This window comes from Pogoniulus pusillus, chromosome 22 (genome assembly GCF_015220805.1).
Source record: "Pogoniulus pusillus isolate bPogPus1 chromosome 22, bPogPus1.pri, whole genome shotgun sequence".
In the NCBI taxonomy this organism is placed as follows: domain Eukaryota; kingdom Metazoa; phylum Chordata; class Aves; order Piciformes; family Lybiidae; genus Pogoniulus; species Pogoniulus pusillus.
The window spans coordinates 626,691-646,384 of record NC_087285.1 but is presented as its reverse complement, the minus strand read 5'-3'; the positions used below and the strand labels follow the sequence as shown (position 1 = coordinate 646,384).

General features: G+C 57.3%; 1 protein-coding gene across 3 annotated transcripts in view; it reads left to right on the top strand.

Annotated features, from left to right (window-relative positions):
* The window catches only part of PSD2 (pleckstrin and Sec7 domain containing 2), a 119,447-nt gene extending 100,968 nt beyond the window's left edge, over nt 1-18,479 (top strand). For all 3 annotated transcript variants that reach the window (XM_064161367.1, XM_064161369.1, XM_064161370.1), the window contains 4 exons: nt 9,272-9,429; nt 13,593-13,737; nt 14,784-14,927; nt 16,839-18,479. In XM_064161367.1, the coding sequence (XP_064017437.1) occupies nt 9,272-9,429; nt 13,593-13,737; nt 14,784-14,927; nt 16,839-17,045 (654 nt within the window). In that variant the 3' untranslated portion in view covers nt 17,046-18,479. The remainder of the gene's footprint in view (nt 1-9,271; nt 9,430-13,592; nt 13,738-14,783; nt 14,928-16,838) is intronic.
* The last annotated feature ends 1,215 nt before the right edge of the window (nt 18,480-19,694 follow it).

Here is a 19,694-nt window from a genome sequence, read left to right as displayed (position 1 = left end):
CTGCATTATATAAGAAGGGCAGGAAGATCCCCGGGGCAGCAGGGAGCTGTGACTCAGAGCTCGCTGCACACCCCTCACAGATCCTCCTCTGCCAGATCCCATGGCACATGGCAACAAGCAGCCACTTGGAATCTGCACCGTGGGCTGCTCTTGGCCAAAGGCTGTCTTCACTCCCTTGTCACTCCTGCAGCTGACAGAAGCTGCAGCATGCAGAAGAGCCCAGACCTCCAGTGCTCTGAGTGTGGCCTTCGAGTCACTTCTTACATCTCAGCCTCTTGTCTTGTACGGCTGGGAGCTGGGACAGGGCAGACTGAGACTGGAGAGGAGGAAGAAATTGTTGGCAGTGAGGGTGGAGAGACACTGGCACAGGTTGCCCAGGGAGGTTGTGGAGCACAGAATCACCCAATGTGATGAAAGATCACATTCTATGATTCTGTGCTCCACAACCTCCCTGGAGCTGTTCAAGGCCAGGCTGGATGAGGCCTTGAGCAACCTGAGCTGGTGGGAGGTGTCCTTAAGGTCCCTTCCAGCCCAACCCATTCTGTGACTTCTAGGACATCTGGGACCATTCTATTGAAGGGATTTATGTTTGGAACAGAACAGACTTCCAGGGCAAGATTTTCTTCTCCTGCTGAACAGAAAAGAAATTTACTGAAGATCTTCTTGACCACTTGGATAGAACTAGGAGAAGGCTTGAAGCCAGCTGCTGCTGGGGCAGAGGCTTTGAGGTTCCTTTGCCATGGAGGGCTACAGCAGTAATCATCCTGCTGAACTGGCAGAGCTCATTCTGTTTGTAGGAGGTGTTTGGAATTGTTAAAAGGGAGGGCAGGATTGCTACGGCAGGTAGAAGAGTGATGTTCTTACCTGGGGAGTGATGTTCTTACCTGGGGAGTGATGTTCTTACCTGGGGAGAGATGTTCTTACCTGGGGAGAGATGTTCTTACCTGGGGAGAGATGTTCTTATCTAGGGGACTGCAACTGTCTCCCATGACATTTTAGTGAGCCAGCTGAGGCAGTGTGGGAGGGGAGAGCAGGCAGTGAGGTGGGTTAGGAACTGGTTGCAAGATAGAGCTCAGAGGGTGGTGATCAATGGTGCCAGGCCCAGCTGGAGAGCTGTGACCAGTGGTGTCCCCCAGGGATCAGTGCTGGGCCAGTCCTGGTCAACAGCTTCATCAGTGCCACTGATGAGGGCACAGACAGACAGACAGAGTCTGCTCAGCAAGTTTGCTGCTGACACCAAGCTGGGAGGCTTGGCTGAGACAGCTGCAGGCTGTGAGGCCATCCAGAGAGCCCTGGGCACAGAGCTGGGCACAGAGGAACCAGCTGAGGCTCAACAAGGACAAGTGCAGAGTCCTGCACCTGGGGAGGAAGAGTAAACTGCTGCAGTCCAGGCTGGGAGGTGACTGCTGGAGAGCAGCCCCAAGGAGAGGGAGCTGTGAGTGCTGGGGGAGAGCAGCCCTGGCACAGCAGTGTGCCCTGGGGGCCAAGAGGCCAATGGGGTCCTGGGGGGCATTGAGCAGAGTGTGCCCAGCAGATCAGGGGAGGTTCTCCTGCCCCTCTGCTCTGCCCTGCTGAGACCTCATTTGAGCACAGCCTTCAGTTTTGTGCTCCCCAGGTGCAGAGGGACAGGGATCTGCTGGAGAGGGTCCAAGGGAGGGCCATGAGGATGATGAGGGGAGTGGAGGGCACTGCCTGATGAGGAGAGGCTGAGTGCCCTGGGGCTGAGAGTCTGGAGAAGAGAAGACTGAGAGGGGATTGGATAAAAATCCATAAGTATCTGAGGGCTGCCAGGAGCAGGGGGACAGGCTCTGCTCATTGCTGCCTGGGATAGGACAAGCAGCAATGGGTGTAAGTTGCAGCAAAAGAGGTTCTGCCTCAACACAAGGGGGAACTTCTTGCCTGGAAGGGTCCCAGAGCCCTGGCACAGGCTGCCCAGAGAGGTTGTGGAGTCTCCTTCCCTGGAGCCTTTCCAGGCCTGTCTGGATGTGTTCCTCTGTGATCTGTGTTAGATAGGATTGTCCTGCTCTGGCAGGGGGGTTGGACTGGATGAGCTCCTTGGGTCTCTTCCAACCTCTAACATCCTGTGAGGAGAGTTGGGGCTGCTTGGCTTGGGGAGGAGCAGCCTGAGAGTGATCTCATCAGTGCTGAGCAATGCTCAAAGGGTGAGTGGCAGCAGGATGGGGCCAGGCTTTGTTCAGTGGTGCCCAGGGACAGGGCAAGGGGCAGTGGATACAAACTTGACCATCACAAGTTCCATCTGGACATGAGGAGGAACTTCTGTAGTTGAAGGGTGCTGGAGCCCAGGAGCAGGCTGCCCAGAGAGGTGCTGGAGTCTGCATCTCTGGAGACCTGTCTGGACACATTCCTGTGTGCACTGCCCTGGGTGCCCCTGCTTTGACAGAGGGGTTGGACTGGATGATCACAGCTCACAGGACATTAGGGGTTGGAAGGGACCCAAGGACATCATCCAGTCCAACCCCCCTGCCAGAGCAGGGCCACACAATCCAGCTCAGGGCACGCAGGAGCACATCCAGACAGGGCTGGAAAGGCTCCAGAGAAGGAGACTCCACAGCCTCTCTGGGCAGCCTGTGCTAGGGCTCTGGGACCCTTCCAGGCAAGAAGCTTCCCCTTGTGTTGAGCTGGAACCTCCTGTGCTGCAGCTTCAATCCACTGCTGCTTGTCCTGTCCCAGGCAGCAGTGAGCAGAGCCTGTCCCCCCCTCCTGACCCCCAGCCCTCAGATAGTTGTAAACATTGATTCAATCCCCTCTCAGTCTTCTCTTCCCCAGACTAAGCAGCCCCAGGCCCGCAGCCTCTCCTCATCAGGCAGTGCTCCACTCCCCTCATCATCCTCATGGCCCTGCCTTGGACCCTCTGCAGATCCCTGTCCCTCTGCAACTAGGGAGCCCCAAACTGAATGCAGTGCTCAAGAGGAGGCTTCACCAGGGCAGAGTAGAGGGGGAGAAGAACCTCTCTTGACGTGCTGGGCACACTCTGCTGAATGCCCCAAAGATCCCATTGGCTTCTTGGCCACCAGGGCATATTGCTGTGCCATGGGTAACTTGTTATGATCTCCTCAGGCTCCTTCCAAGCCCTTCCATGCTGTGACCTGTGATCCATGGTGCCCTGGAAGCAAGGCTTGCAGGTCCATGCCTGTCACCAGCTGTGATGCGTTCCGTGGTTGTGATGACCATCAGGAGGAAGTGGTTAAGAAACTGAGGCTTTCCTTAGGGACAGACAAACAGCTAAGGTGTGGCCAGGTGATGAAAGGCTGTGACAAACAATAGCCATGACTGGTAACAGAATGGTAGGGGATGGAAGGGACCTCAAAAGATCAGCAAGTCCATCTTAGCAGAAGGGACAGGAACTGCCAAGGGTTCCCCAAGGCAGCAGCATTTGGAACAACACCAGAAAGTAACATGGTGAAGGCTTGGGCAAAGTGTTTGTTCAGGAGAGGCTTCGTGGCCAGCAACTGCTGGCAGAGTGCTGTGGCTTGAAAAAAAGGAGGCTGGGGGAGACCTCACTACTCTCTGCAGCTCCCTGGAAGGAGGCTGTGGAGAGGTTGCTGCTGGTCTCTCCTCACAGATCATCAGTGACAGAACAAGAGGGAGAGGCCTCAAGCTGCAGGGCAGGTTTGGACTGGACAGCAGGAAACATTTTTCACAGCAGGAGTGTTAGGCAGTGGCACAGGAGGTGGTGGAGTCACTGCCCCTGGAGGTGTTTAAAGGTCCTTTAGGTGTGGTGCTTGGGGGTGAGCTTTGCAGAGCAGGGTCAGTGGTTGGGCTTGGTGATCCCAAGAGCCCCAACCTGGTTGATTCTGTGATTCTGAGGTCTTCTTAAGAGGGTTCCTCTGCCTGGGCTTGGCTCTAGACACTGTGAGGTTTGCAGAGACAGGAGAGAAGGATGAGCCCACGAAGACAAAGTCTCTGCCACTTCCAAACCTTCCCAGCACCACAGCAGAGTGGATAAGCATCCACCTGCCCCACAGTGCCCTGCCTGAGGGGTGCTCTGCAGAGCAAGAGTTGCACGATGCAGGAAGGAAACGGTGTGCCAGCTTCCTGGGCTCTCCAGGGAAACAGAAGGCAGAACCTGGCTGCAGCACAAACCACTGGGAAGGACTTCCTGGTGGGAAGGTAGGGGAGGAGGTCCCAGCTGCCAGACCCTCCTGATGCTGTGCAGCAGAGCTTCAGCCTCTTCCCGGTTTTCGCCCAGACCAAACCGAGCCTCGAAGCTTTCAGCCCCTGGCGTTTAACAGGAAGCTCTCCTCAGCTTGGCTTTGGAGGAGCAAGGGAGAGGGGTGGGAAGGAAGAGGAAAGGAGGAATGGCCAGGCACAGAGGGCCATGGGCACAGGGCAGGCAGAGGAGTGGCTGCCAGGGAGAGGTCTGTTAGAGCAGCTGAGGCAGCAGCCCTGCAGCTGTTAGCTGCCGCATTAGCATGTGCCAGCACCGGCTGCGGGAGCTCTTGCCTGCTGCCCTGCAGGGATGCAGCAGAGTGGAGGAGGAAATGCAGGCTGGGGAGCCAGCCACACCCCTGCTGTGCTTTAATGTGCACTGGGCACTTACTGCACCCTTCAGAGCCTTCAGAGGCTGTTGAGAGGAAGAGCAGAGCTGTAAAGCAGGAGGAACTTTTCTATGGCAAGGTGCAGGTCTTCTGCAGGGGCTGCCCTGGGAGATCCCAGCCCCAAGCTACAGGCAGGCCCTTGCCATGGTAGGTCATGGAGGGGTTGGGTAGAAGGTTGGACCTGATGATCTTGGAGGTCTTTTCCAGCCTGGATTCGATGGGAGTTGAAGCACCAGGCTCATGAGGAGCCTGAGAGGGACACAGTGGTCCTTAGGGAACAGCTGAGGCTGCTGTAAGTGAGCTGAAGACAAGGGAGAAGAGGAAACCCAGCTCCCAGGCCAGAGCATGGGAACAGTGCAGGGATGCTGCTGAGTGCAGGGGAGAAGGCAGCAGGACCAATACATCAGATCTGCTCTCATTCCACCCAGTGCACCAGGGCAGTGCCTTCTTTGAGTCACAGAACTGTCAGGGCTGGAAGGGACCCCAAGGATCAGCCAGTCCCAACCCCCTGCCATGGGCAGGGACACCTCACACTAGAGCAAGCTGCCCACAGCCACATCCAGCCTGGCCTGAAACACCTCCAGGGATGAGGCTTCCACCACCTCCCTGGGCAACCTGTGCCAGGCTCTCACCACCCTCACAGTGAAGAACTTCTTCCTATTGCCCAATCTGAATCTGCCCTCCTCCAGGTTGGATCCATCTCCCCCAGCCCTATCACTACCCAAGACCCTAAGAAGTCCCTCCCCAGCTTCCCTGTAGCCTCCTCCAGACACTGCAAGGCCACAATGAGGTCTCCTGGAAGCCTTCTCCTCTCCAGACTGAGCACCCCCAACTCTCTCAGCCTGTGCTCACAGCAGAGCAGCTCCAGCTCTGCTCATCCTCCTGGCCCTGCTCTGGACACCTTCCAGCACCTCCAGACCCTTCCAGTCCCAGGGCTCCAGAGCTGGGCACAGTGCTGCAGGTGTGGTCTCAGCAGAGGCTGCAGAGGGGCAGAATCCCCTCCCTGGCCCTGTGCCCACACTGCTCCTGCTGCAGCCCAGGCTCTGGTTGCTCTCTGGGCTGCCAGAGCACACTGCTGGCTCAGGATGAAGTTCTCCTCCACCAGCACCCCCAAAGCCTTCTCTTCAGGGCTGCTCTCAAGCCTGGCACTGCCCAGCCTATATCAGTGCCTGGGACTGACCCAGCCCAGAGGCAGTAGCTTTGACCTGGGGAGCTCATGTTAGTTGTGGATCTCCCACTACAGAGGGGGGCAGCAGGGCAGAGCTGGAACACAGAGAGAAGCAAAGACCCCGTGGAGCACTGCCGCAGAGGAGAGCAAGCCCGGGCCGGGGGGGTGGTGTTTAAGCAAAGCCCCCTGCAGGCAGCAGGGGCTCCTGACTGGAGAGCACCATCAGCAGCGAAGCTGCGAGGGAACGAAGTGAATTTAGAGGGACTCTGAGGCAGAGTATCCACATCTGGGCTCAGTTCCTGCAGAAGATACCCCCAGAGCAGACCCTGAAAATGCTGCCCTCAACCAGCCTGTGCCTGGAGAAGTGAGGGAGAAATAAACAAAGGGGAGAAAAGCAGTGCTGAGGGCAGCTGAAATGGCTGTGACACAGCACAGCTTGCCCCGTGCCCAGTGCCCAGCGCCTGAGAGGGGATCTGATCAACGTCTCCCAAGCCCTGCAGGGTGGCTGGCAGGAGGCTGCAGCCAGGCTCTGCTCTGTGGCACCCAGGGACAGGACAAGGGGCAATGGTGCAAACTCAACCACAGGAAATTCCACCTCAGCATGAGGAGAGACTTCTTTGGTGTGAGAGTGCTGGAGCCCTGCAGCAGGCTGCCCAGAGAGGTTCTGGAGTCTTCTCCTCTGGAGATCTTCAGAAGCCCCTGGATGTGTTCCTGTGGGACCTGCCCTGGGTGATGCTGCTTTGCAGGGGGGTTGGACTCAATGATCTCTGGAGGCGCCTCCCAACCCAGGCCATTCTATGATGCTATGAGCTCATGATCCAGTCCAACCACCAGTCCAGCACCACCATGGCCACTAAACCTCATCCCAGACACAGTCTAGTGCTCCCATGCAACACCAGGCCTTCAGGGCAGCCTTGCAGAACCCAAAAGCAAATGATTCCTTCTCCAGGACCTCTCAGGCTGGCCCCAGCATCCTGCAGTGGCACCTGGGTGCCTGCAGCACTCCTCCTTCCCTCTCTCACGGCCTTGGGGCTCACCCAAGGAAGGCAGTGGTGTGGGCAGGGATCCCATGGCCAACATTTCTGGGCTCTGGGTCTCGTGGCTGTAGCTTTGCTGTAGGCTGTCACATGTTGGGGGGCACAGTATGGCAGCCACTCTCCTGCTGTGAGGATTACTTCCAAGAAGGAGAAAAGGAAAGGCTTCAGGAGCTTCAGGAGCAAGGAGCCTCATCCCAGAGAGGTGCTGGAGTCACCATCCCTGGAGGTACTCGAGATCCATAGAATCAGAGAATGGCTTAGGTTGGAGGGGAGCTCAAAGCTCATCCAGTTCCAGCCCCCTGCCACAGGCAGGGACACTTCCCACTGGAACAGGTCACTCCGGGCCTCATCCAGCCTGGCCTTGAACACCTCCAGGGAGGTTGTGGAGCACAGAATCACAGAATGTGATCAGGGCAACCTGTGCCAGTCTCTCACCTCCCTCACTGCAAAGAACTTCCTCACATCCAGTTTCCATCTCCCCTCTGCCAGTCCAAACCCATTCCTCCTCCTCCTCTCATTCCCAGACCTTGCCCATAGTCCCTCCCAGCGCTCCTGGAGCCCCCTCCAGACCCTGCAAGGCCACTCCAAGGTCTCCTCCAAGCCTTCTCCTCTCCAGGCTGCACAGCCCCAACTCTCTCAGCCTGTGCTCAGAGCAGAGCTGCTGCAGCCCTCTCAGCATCTTGGTGGCCTCCTCTGCACTGGCTCCAACACTTCCATGTGCTGCTTGTGCTGGGGGCAACAGAAGTAGCAAGTGACCGTGGCCCTTTGGGACGTGGTCAAGTGGTCATGGAGGTGTTGAGTAGAGGGCTGAGGTTGATATTCTTCTGTGGACTTCTCCAGCCCTAATGATTCTGTGAGCCATGGGCTGGAAGGTGCTGGTCCCTGGTGCTCTGAAGATCCACAGAGACCCACAGCCCAGGGGGAGCCATAAGGAGACTGTCCTGTGGCTTTGCCCTGAACTGCTGGACTTGTGCCACCAGGACATGAGGAGAACACCCCTCTGACCATGCTGTGTCAAGATCCCCCTGGCAGAGCCTTGTGCCTGCTGGTAGCTGTTCATAAACCACACCATGAGGTGTCCTGCCCCTTCTTTAACCAGGCACCAGTGGTGCTCCCCAGGGCTCAGTGCTGGGTCCTGCTGAACACCTTTAGCAAGGATCTGGGTGAGGGCATGGAGGCTCCCTCAGCTTGCAGGTGACACCCAGCTGGGTGGCTGTGCCCACCTGCTGGAGGGCAGGAAGGCTTTGCAGAGGGATCTGCACAGCTTGGACCAAAGGGATGAGACTGAACCAGGCCAAGTGCTGAGAGCTGCAGCTGGGACACAGCAACCCCCAGCAATGGCACAGGCTTGGGAGAGTGGCTGGAGAGCTGCTTGGTGGAGAAGGCCCTGGGGGTGCTGACTGATGGCAGATGAACATGAGCCAGGGTGTGCCCAGGGCAAGTCCTGGGTCAGTTTTGGGCTCCTCACTCCAAGAAGGACATTGAGAGGCTGCTGCAGGGGAAGGGCCTTGAACACGAATCTGAGGAATGGCTGAGGGAACTGGGGGTGTGCAGGCCTCAGGGGAGACTGAGTCATGGCCTCTGCAGCTCCCTCAAAGGAGGCTGGGGCCAGGTGGGGTTGACCTCTTCTCATGTGCCACAAGTGCCAGGACAAGAGGAAAGGGCCTCAAGTTGTGCTAGGGGAGGCTCAGGTTGGACATTAGGAACAATTTCTTCCCAGCAAGGGTCCTTAGGCCCTGTCCCAGGCTGCCCAGGGAGGTGCCCAGGGAGTCCCCATGCCTGGAGGTGTTTCAAAGGTGCCAGGACATGGTGCTGAGGGAGGTGGCTCAGTGGCAGTGGCTGAGCAGCAGTGGTGGGGTTGTGAGCTGTGGGGGAGTGCTGCACTGGATGGGCTCAGAGGTCTCTTCCAAGCTCAACAGTTCCATGAGCCTGTGGGAAATTGTCCTTCAGTGGAGAGAGGGAATGCTGCTGCCAACTGCCAAGTGCCAGCATGATGAGTTAGGTCAGACACCATGCCAGGGGGGCAGCCATGCCAAACATGCTTCAGGTGGGCCACACTCTGCGGCTGCCCAGCACACCCCAGAGCTGCACAGGGGTGCAGTGGCTGCTGGAATGCTGCTACTGCTGTGCCAGCTGCAAGAGCCATGGCCAGAGCCTTTGCCACACAAAGCTGCAGCACCAAGGCAGGGACCTGCTGATACCTGCTGAGAGCAGAGAGCTGCATCCTGCCTGGAGCTGCAGGACCTGCTCCTTCTGCCTTCCCCACAGCCTCAGGCAGAGAGCTCTTGGTAACTGCATTTCAAACTTTCATCTCCTCCTTCACTTCTTCCCAGTGCACTTAAGGAGGGGAGAAGCTGCCAGGTGTTAATTATTGTCATCAGCAGCTCCTGGCATTTGCTTCTCTGGGTCTCAGCACCCTGTGATTAGAGCAGGGAGGAAGGCAGGGCTGTGACAGCAGCATGCAGACGTTTGGGTTGTGGTTACCCAATTAAAGTTCCTCTCCACAGGATGAATATAAACCTGACAAAGACCTCTCTGAAGTGGATCTGAAAAATGCCATCCGTGTGCACCACGCCTTAGCCACCAAAGCCTCTGACTACAGCAAGAAGTCCAACGTGCTGAAGCTGAAGACAGCTGACTGGAGAGTCTTCCTCTTCCAGGCTCCGTGAGTACAGCTCTGCTGCACGGCAGGGAGGGCCCAGGTGCACCTGCTGAGGATCAGCAAGAGCAAGGGCAGGGCCCTGCACCTGGCCAGGACAGCCTCACTGTCCATACAGCCTGGGCCAGGAGGGGAGGAAGCAGCCCCTGGGGCTTGGGGTGCTGGTGGGGGAGAAGCTGGGCAGGAGCCAGCACTGGGCACAGGCAGCACAGAAGGCCAAGGGCAGCCTGGGCTGCATCCAAAGCAGTGTGGCCAGAGATGGAGAGAGGGATCCTGCCCCTCTGCTCTGCTCTGCTCTGGGGAGACCTCACCTGCAGGGCTGGGGCCAGATGTGGGACCCTCGACACATCAAGGACATGGACCTGATGGAGTGGGGCCAGAGGAGGGTCATGCAAGTGCTCAGGATGTTGGAGCAGCTCTGCTGTGGGGACAGGCTGAGGCAGCTGGGGGTGTTCAGCCTGGAGAGGAGAAGGCTTCAGGCAGACCTTAGAGTTGCTTGCCAGGAACTGAAAGGGCTCCAAGCAGGCTGCAGAGAAACTGTTGGCAAAGGCCTGCAAGGACAGGATGAGGGCAATGGCTTCAAACCAGAGCAGAGCAGATTGAGATTGGATGTGAGGAACAAGTTCTGCACCAGGAGGCTGCTGCAACACTGCAGCAGGTTGCCCAGGGAGGTGGTTGGGGCCCATCCCTGGAGATACTGCAGGTGAGGCTGGGCAGGGCTGGGGGCAGCCTGCTCTGGTGGAGGTGTCCCTGCTGAGTGCAGGGGGTTGGAGAGGAGGAGCTCTGGAGGTCCCTTCCCACCCAACCCATTCTATGACTCTATGAGAGGCTCCCTGGCCTCCAGCCACTGCCAGACTCCCTCTGACCTGGCCAGACCAACACAGGCATGAGGGCGCAAACCCAGAGGGAGCAGGAGAGAGGGTGAGGCCCAGAGGGGCTTGGCCATGGGATCTCAGTTCTGCTGTCACTCTGTGTGTCAGGCCTGGAGGTTTTCTCCTCTGTCACTGAGGTGGTCTGAGCAGGAGGGAGCTGAGTGAAGGGCAGACTTTGCTAACCTCTCCAACCTTTGTGGTGGAATCTTTATGGATCTGGGGAGCTGCTGGGCCCCCTCATCAGCTCGTGGTGGGGAACCCTGCCAAGGCTCGGTGAAGCCTGCCCAGCCAGGCTGTGTCTGTGTCACGGAGGAGTTTGTCTGGGTTTTGGGGGAATGAAATACGAGGCCGAATTTTGAAGAGTTTAAACTATTTCATATTCCATACACTAGGAATCTCCTTCCCCAGGCTTCTTACAACTACCCCACGCAAGTTCTTTCTATGCGGTTGCGAATTGAACGACAGAATGACTATGTGTGAGAAGTCAGGAACTTAGCAACAGTCCGAAGGAGCTTAGGAGCAGAGTCTGCGGCTTGAGAGTGCCGCTGATAGGCTTGTTGGGAGACTGTTCTGGCTCAGATCAAGTTTCTCAGTTACTCACTGGCCGGGAGGCAGTTCTGAAGGTCCCAGCTATCATGGATATTGCAGGCTATGGAGGCAGTTCTGAAGGTCCCAGCTATCATGGATATTGCAGGCTATGGAGGCAGTTCTGAAGGTCCCAGCTATCATGGATATTGCAGGCTATGGAGGCAGTTCTGAAGGTCCCAGCTATCATGGATATTGCAGGCTATGGAGGCAGTTCTGAAGGTCCCAGCTAACATGGATATTGCAGGCTATGGAGGCAGTTCTGAAGGTCCCAGCTAACATGGATATTGCAGGCTATGGAGGCAGTTCTGAAGGTCCCAGCTATCATGGATATTGCAGGCTATGGAGGCAGTTCTGAAGGTCCCAGCTAACATGGATATTGCAGGCTATGGAGGCAGTTCTGAAGGTCCCAGCTAACATGGATATTGCAGGCTATGGAGGCAGTTCTGAAGGTCCCAGCTAACATGGATATTGCAGGCTATGGAGGCAGTTCTGAAGGTCCCAGCTAACATGGATATTGCAGGCTATGGAGGCAGTTCTGAAGGTCCCAGCTAACATGGATATTGCAGGCTATTGAGGCGCAGTCTGAGCCTCCGCGGGCGCGGTCAAGCTGGGTGCTGGCGTCCGGAGGCTGGCGAGGCGGATCGGAGCGCTGCCCGAGTCGTCTCTGGAGCCGTGCCGAGCCCTGCGTGTGTGTGTGTGTGTGTGTATGAGCCAGCGAGCGGTGCAAGCAAGCAAGAGCGAGAGAGTGCCAGTTTATTAGGATAATGCAGCATCTTAAATAGTGTTCAGAAGAGGTGTGCCAGCCAAACTTGGGTTGGCACAAGTGGACCATACAGATTGGCTCAGAATTAGGTGTAAGGCACAGATAGGTTATTTTCTTGCCAAAACAACCTGTGGCACCACCCCAGGGGCTGGCAAGGGTCAGCCCCCAGCAGATGTCCGTGGGTGCTCACAGTGCCTTCCAGTCAAGGTCCCTTTCCCATAACAAAATAGGTGTTTACAGCCTGTGTCCCGCCGGGGGCAATTCTCTCGCGGCTGGGACAGCGGCTGTCGTCATGCAGGCAGATGGGAGCCACAATTCTGTCCAAATGAGGGCTTTGCAACAAGCCAACACAGTCATTTTGAGGCCTCTGCATCCCTTCACCACAGTCTGCTTTCTTCCCCAGGCACCGCAGAGGGAGCTGCTGACTGAGGCATCCTCTTGTCCCCTGCTGAGCCTGGGGTCCTCCTGACTTGGGCTGAGCTGCTAAAGTCAGGCTTCACATCCAGATATGGGAAGTGAAAACCCACTTGAAGGCCTGAGCAGTGTCCCATGAATGGCACAATCAAGGGCTCCACTCTGCTCCCTGGGACCTCTCCTCCATGGCTTCTGCTCTCCAAGGTTATCCTTGGCTCTTCCTCTCCCCAGCTCCTCAGGGGCTGCAGTCAGAGACCACATGCAGCTTTGAGGCTAATTGGGGTATGTGGGCAGCAGGACAAGAGAGGTTCTTGTGCCTCTGTGCTCAGCACTGCTCAGGCCACCCCTGCAGTGCTGTGTCCAGTTCTGGGCTGCTCCATTGCAGAGAGATGTTGAGGTGCTGGAAGGTGCCCAGAGCTGGGCAGCAAGGCTGGGGAGGGGCCTGGAGCACAGCCCTGTGAGGAGAGGCTGAGGGAGCTGGGGGGGTGCAGCCTGCAGCAGAGGAGGCTGAGGGCAGAGCTGATTGCTGCCTGCAGCTGCCTGCAGGGAGGCTGTAGCCAGGTGGGGTTGGGCTCTGCTGCCAGGCAGCCAGGGACAGAAGAAGGGGACACAGCCTCAAGCTGTGCCAGGGCAGGTCTAGGCTGGATGTGAGGAGGAAGTTCCTGGCAGAGAGAGTGATTGGCATTGGAATGGGCTGCCCAGGGAGGTGGTGGAGTGGCTGTGGCTGGAGGTGTTTAAGGCTGCATGAGGCACTTGGTGCCGGGGGTTAGTTGCTTAGAAGGTGGTAGGTGCTAGGCTGGGCTGGAGGGGCTCAGAGGGCTTTTCCAACCTGGGTAATGCTGTGATTTTAGCAAGAGGAGTTCGATCCTTGGCTGTGGAAAGCAGCTCATGGTGAAGTGTCTGTCATTCCTTGGCAGCCAGAATGCCAACCATTTCTGCACTCCGGTCTGCAGAGTCCTATTTGCTTCCCCCTCCCCCTGCTCCACTCTCTCCATTAACACAGAACAAACTAAGCTGTGCTGCTTGTTTCTGTCTGTCTGGGAAGGCAGAGGAGAAGGAGAGGGGAGCTTGGAGCCCTTCTGGGCAGTTTTTTTTGTCCGTGGGGGGGTTTGGATTCCTGCAGTAGCTCTGATTTGTATACAGCAGTAAATACCTGTAAGTGCCTTGTGCATATCTGCTTGTAGCTTGGCTCTGCTGTCCAGGGCTGCGGCTCACTGCCCGCCTGGCTGAGCTGGCCTGGGAAATCTCAAGAGTGTGTGGAGGGCTAGCTCCAAACCCACCAGAGATGATGAGGAAGGCAGGGCTGCCAGGCCTTCAGGGAGAAGGCAGCAGCCCTGAAGTCACTGGGGCACTGTGGAGGCGCAAGGCAGGCAGGGTTCTGCTCTGCCCACAGCCCAGGGTGGCACAGAAGGGCTTCAAGGTAAGGCCATGATGGCCCTCCTGAAAGCAGCTGGCTCCAGGGCTGTTGTGAGCTGGCTGGCCCTGGGGTGGGAGCATTTACAGACCCCCACTGCCCTTCTCTCCCACAACAGGAGTAAAGAGGAGATGCTCTCCTGGATCCTGCGGATCAACCTGGTGGCTGCCATTTTCTCTGCCCCAGCCTTCCCCGCTGCCATCTGCTCCATGAAGAAGTTTTGCCGCCCTCTCCTGCCTTCATCCATGACCAAGCTGTGCCAGGTAACCTGGGAGAGAAGGAGCAACAGAGGGGTGTCCAGCCCTCAGCCCCTCAGCTCAGCCTGAGCCCACTTGCAGATGCCCCAGCTCCTGCCTGACAGACAGTCAGGAGGTGCCCTGGACAGCCCGAGGCCAGCGCTGGTGCCTGGAGCCGCTCCCTTTGCAGTGGATGTAAAGTAGCCCCAGGCACTCCTGCAGCCTGGTTCTGCCTTGTTTATTGCTCTTTGCCAAGCACCTTTCTGCTGCTGGAGTTGAACCAGCTGATGCTGCTGAGGCCAGCAGCCAGCTGCAGCCTTGGTTTGTTTCATAAGGTGGCGCTCAGAGGTGGCATCTGGCCACAGCTGAAGGAGGACTCTGAGTCCCAGTCAGTGAGGAAGGCTTTCTGGAAGCAAGGAGCTGTGATGCTGCCTAAGGCTCAATTAATCAAGAGCAAGGGGCAGCTGCCATCTGGAGAGCAGCTCTTGTGTGCACTGCCCCAGGAAAGCCCAACCTCCCTTGGGCTCCCCAGAAAGTAAGGGCACACTGCCACTGGTCCCCAGCAAAGGGAAGCACAGCCTCAAGTGTCAGGGCACAGCTACAGCTGCTGTCTGGTGAACCAGATGTGGCCAGATGTCCCCTCTCTCATAGCCCAGATGGGGAGGGGGATGTGGTTCAATGGCCATGGTGCTCTTAGGCTGATAGTTGGAGTCAGATCTCAGAAGTCTTCCAGCCAAACTAGGGCTGTGATGCTGTGATCTCAGAGAGGAGAGCAAGAGGAGCAGCTCCTGACACGTTGCTGGCTCTGCTTGGCTGCTGAAGGCTGCAGAGCATTTCATGGTTATGACACTACAGGGGCCCAGGGGCCAAGGAGAGCCACTGCTGACAGTGGCAGTACCTGAGCTGAGGTCCTGCTCAGACACCTGTGTCTCATCTGCTCCTCACCAGCACTGCAGAGGTTTGGCTGCAGCGGCGGAGCAGAGCCACCCTGGCAGGGGCAGGTGCCAGCCAGGCAGCAGCGCAGAGGGAGCTGCCCTCCTGCCTCTGCACACCTGACCCACTTCTCTCGGCAGGAGGAGCAGCTGAGGTCCCATGAAAATAAAATGAAGCAGATTGCAGATGAATTAGCAGAGCATAAATTGCATCCTGTGGAGAAGAGCCTCAAGTCAAAAGAGGCTGAGGAGTACAGACTCAAAGAGCATTACCTAATATTCGAGGTAAAGGAACCTTCATCGTTTCTCTGACAAGTGACACCTTGTCTGACTGCAGAGAGCTGAGAGTGCCCGGGGGGGTGCTGTGAGCCTGGAGAGCCTGAGAGGAGAGAGGAGGAGGAGGGTGCAGGGGCTGGGTGGGCCGAGGGGCAGCAGCAAGCCTCACTGTTTTGCGCTGAAGCTATAAAAAGCAGTAACAGACATCTCCCCCGCTGTGAGCTCTGACCAGAGCAGGGGACGACCAAGGGGAGGAATAAAACCCTCCTCTGCTGTGCGAAACTTGGCACCTCCTCGAGGCCCAGGTGAGGAAGTGCTTCAGGCCTGGGTCTGCATCAGCCCCAGCAGCGGCAATACGAAGCTAAGGGAGTCCCTGGGAGCATCCACCTCGTTTTGCTGCAGTAATGTCTGTGAAGGAAGCTCAGAGCAGGGTTACAGCTGACAACAGCCACCCCGAGGGTGCACACAGCTAAGCTGAAGCTCCCTGCAAGCTCTAGGAAGCATTTACCGCTTGGAGGAACAGGGAGGTTGTTGCAGGGAGAGCTGAGCAGGACGTGGTTGCTGCCACAGAGCCAGTGGGAAAGGGCTGCTGGAGGCTTCCAGTCCTGCTTGCAGAAGGAGCTCAGGTGATGCCTGCTGTTAGGCCAGGCTGAGTGTATCATCTGAGGCTGAGCCTCAGAAAGCTTCAAGGATGGAAGTGCCTCCCGTGCTGCAGGGCAGGGCTTACCCCGGTGTAACACCCACCCTGACTCCCCAAAGCTGCTTGCTGCTGCCCTTCCTGTGGAGCCCTTCAAACAGCTGCTTGCTGCTGCCTGCTGTCTCCCAGACACCTTCTTCTGGATGCCTGCAGACAAGTTTCCATCTGAGCATTTTCTCCAGGCTGCCCGTTCAGTCTTCAAGGAGAAGTTGGCGCTTGCAGAGCAGAATTCAGCTCTTTCCTGAGCTGGGCTCTAGAAGTGCTTCTTTGTGCTGGCAGAGGCCTATAGGCTGCCTCTGAGGTGGAGGTGAAGGGATGAGAATTACATAAGTCCACAGAAGAGGTGCCACAGCCTTGGAATAAAGGTGCCAGGCCGAGGGGAGATGCCTCCCTCTGTTTTGTGCTCTGTCAGGAGCAGTGGGGATCGGCAGTAGCAGGGCACCACAGATGAAGGCAGCAGCAAGCAGCAGCAGCGGGACCAGAGGGGAACTGCTGACTGAGGAAGGAGCAGATCTCCTGGGCTGATTTTGCCTCCTGTATCCACCTTGTAGAAGCAGAGTGACAACTGAGACCCATGAGAGTAACTGGAGAGCCTTGCACAGCCCTTCCCCTTCTCCTCAAGCCTTCCATCCATGGGCTGATCTGTCCTGTCAGGCCTTGAATGGACCAGGCTTGTCCTTGCTGGGGCAATTAGTGGGGTCCTGGTGATAAAGGATGGGGCTTTGGAGGACCACCAAAATGATCAGGGGACTGAAGCAGCTCTGCTATGGGGACAGGCTGAGGGAGCTGGGGGTGTTCAGCCTGGAGAAGAGAAGGCTCCAGGCAGACCTTAGAGCTGCCTGCCAGGACCTGAAGGGGCTCCAAGCAGGCTGCAGAGAGACTGTTTGCAAAGGCCTGCAGGGACAGGATGAGGGCAATGGTTTGAAATGAGAGCAGAGCAGATTGAGATTGGATGTGAGGAACAAGTTCTGCACCAGGAGGCTGCTGCAGCACTGCAACAGGCTGCCCAGGGAGGTGGCTGGGGCCCAACCCTGGAGATACTGCAGGTGAGGCTGGGCAGGGCTGTGGGCAGCCTGCTCTGGTGGCAGCCTGCTGAGTGCAGGGGGTTGGATGAGCTTCGGAGGTCCCATCCAGCCCAGCCCATTCTGTGAGCCTGGGACTGCCTCCCACGCGAGCCGTGGCCTGTCCTGTTCCCAGGCTCTCTCTTCCCTCTTTCCCTGCAGAGGAGTCGCTATGAGACCTACATCAACCTGCTGTGCATGAAGATCAAAGCAGGGACAGACGACCTGGAGAGGATCGAGAGCAGCTTCCTCAAGGTGGAAGCCGAGGACCTGGCCTTGCGCAAGACGCACTCGAGCCCCTCGCTGAGCCAGGGGCATGTGCCCAGCAGCTGCAAGGGGGACAAGGACCTTTTGGAGCAGAACACTTAACGAGGCCCAGGGCACCCGAGGGTGGCCCCGCGGTGTTCTGCGCTCCTGGGCTGGATCGATGAGCACAATTTTACCTAGGAAACCGCAGGAGCAGCGCCCCAGCTGCGTGTGAGGTGGTGACTGCTCCGGCGACAGGACAGCGCAGCGCCAGCTGGCACCCCCTGGCAGCACCCTGGCACTGCAGCACTGCGCACACGCCAGCTCCTCTTCGTCCTCAGCAGCGCCCTGGCTTTTCTTTCCCTCCTCCTGCAGCCTGCACAACAAGGAGCTGCCTTGGTGCTCCAACAGCCAGTTTGCTCTTCTCTCCACCAGCCCTCCTCCTTCTCTCCCCAGAGCCCCCACCAGCTGCTGGCCTCGGTGCCCAGCACCGCAGGGAGCCCAGCCAAGAGGCTGGCCTGCGGCACCACCAGCGCCCCAAGAAGGGCACAGAGAGGAGCACCTTGTGGTGGGACAGGATGGGTGGCAGGCAGCAGCCGAGCAAGTGCGGGGCTGCCATCTGCCCCGGGCAGCACAGGTCTCTGCCAGCTTCTCCTTGTTACATATATAGAATATATACATAGGAATCTATATAAATGGATCTATATGGAAGGACACTGAGTGGAGCTCGAAGCTCCCTGTGCAGGTGAAGGCAAGCGGCCTGGAGAAGACACTAAAGCCCAGGGAGGCTCTGCCCAGCCCAAGGATGGTTGACAACATGCAGTAGCCTCTGTATCTTCTTTTTTGGGGGTTGGTTGTGTTTTGGGTTTTTTTTTCCTCCCTTTTTGTTAACTTGACCAGAAATCCCCCCTGGCCTTGCTGTGAACCATCACCCTCCTGTTTCTGCTTCTTCCAGCTGTCCCAGTGGCTGGTGATTCAGCACCCAGCACTCTGGATTGGAGGCCCACCTGGAGCTTCAGATGCAGCTGAACCTGGGTCTGGGGAGCCCATGGGAGCAGCTCCTCTTGCAGCTGGCCAGGCTGTGCTCCTTCCAGTGGGGAATTGTGTCTCTATTCTTTCTGCTGTCTGTGCTCCAAGGGTTTGCTGTTGTGCCAGAAGTGACTCCTCTGCATTTCCACAACTCTGCTCCCACACTTTATTTATTTATGCCACTCTTTGCTTTGCTCCTTGGTCTCAGACTGCTTTTCTCTCCCCTAGGTGCATTCACAGGAACCAAGTTCCAGTTTTGCAGGATCTTGTAGCTGCTAACTACAGTCATTTCTTGGGCAGATTTTGCAACCTCCAGCGTTTGAGAGCCTCTGGGACCACTGTTTTCCATGATGGTTCGTGACACTAAAAACCTCTGCCCAACTTTGTCACCTCTTCTTTTATCTCTATTTCTTTGTACAGTTTGATAGTTTATTTGAAATGATGCACTAGGAATCGTGTAAAAAACAACAACAAAGAAGAGAAACCAGAACAGAGTAACAATAAAGCTGAATCTGTTGGTAAAGAGAATTGGTCTGAAGCAGAGTTGCACCTCGTGCTGGATTAGCCGCAGCCTTCACAGCACCAGGGTCACAGAGTGGCCCTCAGAGATCATCTCCTCTCAACTAGTTCAGGTTGTTCAAGGCCTCCTCCAACCTGGCCTTGAACACTGCCAGGCAGGAGGCAGCCACAGCCTCCCTGGGCAGCCTGTTCCAGACTCTCACCACCCTTCTACTGAAGAACTTCCTCAGCTCCAGTCTGACCCTGCTCTGCCTCAGCTTTGAACCATTACCCTTTGTCCTGTCTCGAAAAGTCCTTCTGCAGCCTTCCTGCAGGATCCCTTCAGGTACTGGCAGGCAGCTCTGAGGGCCCCCTGGAGCCTTCTCTCTAGGCTGCACACTCCCAGCTCCCTCAGCCTGTGCTCACAGCAGAGCTGCTGCAGCCCTCAGAGCATCTTTGTGGCCTCCTCTGGCCTCTCTCTAGCAGCTGTGTCCTCCTGCTGCTGGGGACAGCAGCACTGGAGACAGGATTGGAGGTGAGGCCTCAGCAGAGCAGACCCAAGGGGCAGAATCCGCTCTCTAAACCCCCACCAGAAGGAGGCCAGGTTCCCATGGGCAGCCAGCAACAGCACAGTGCAAAGCCTGCCCGTGCCCAGGGTACCAGCCCAGTCCCCTCCAGAAGCTGACAGCTCTGCTCTGCCCTGCCTGAGCTGTGGCAGCACAGCTCAGCACTGCAGCAGGCGTGGGAGAAGGCTGCTTTGAGGGCACAGGCAAGGAGCTTCACCTGTCTGGGGTATCCCAGGAGTGTCTGTCCACCTGCAGCCAGGGTGGCATGGGAGGAGTAAAATCCCACTGGGGTTGGAGAGTTCTAGGAGCTTTTCCTGGAGGAGCTAAGGAGGACATTCAGTGTCCTGGCTGCTTCCCAAGGCATCAGGTGCTTTGCATGTCGGGCACTCTGCTGACATCCCTTGCACTGAACACCTCCAAAGATGCTGCCATCAGGCACCTGGGGCCCAGACTCACACAGTGGGAGCTCAGGGCCCTGACTTCTGCCTCCCAAAATCTTGGGTAATGTTTACCTGGGCCTGCCCGTTCTGACCACCCCCAGGCAGTGGCAGAAGCACAGAACCACAGAATCACTGAGGCTGGGAAAGCTCTCCAAGGTCAGCCAGCCCAGCCCAACCCCACCATGGCCACTATACCATAGCCCCAAGTGCCATGGCCACATGATTCTGGAACACCTCCA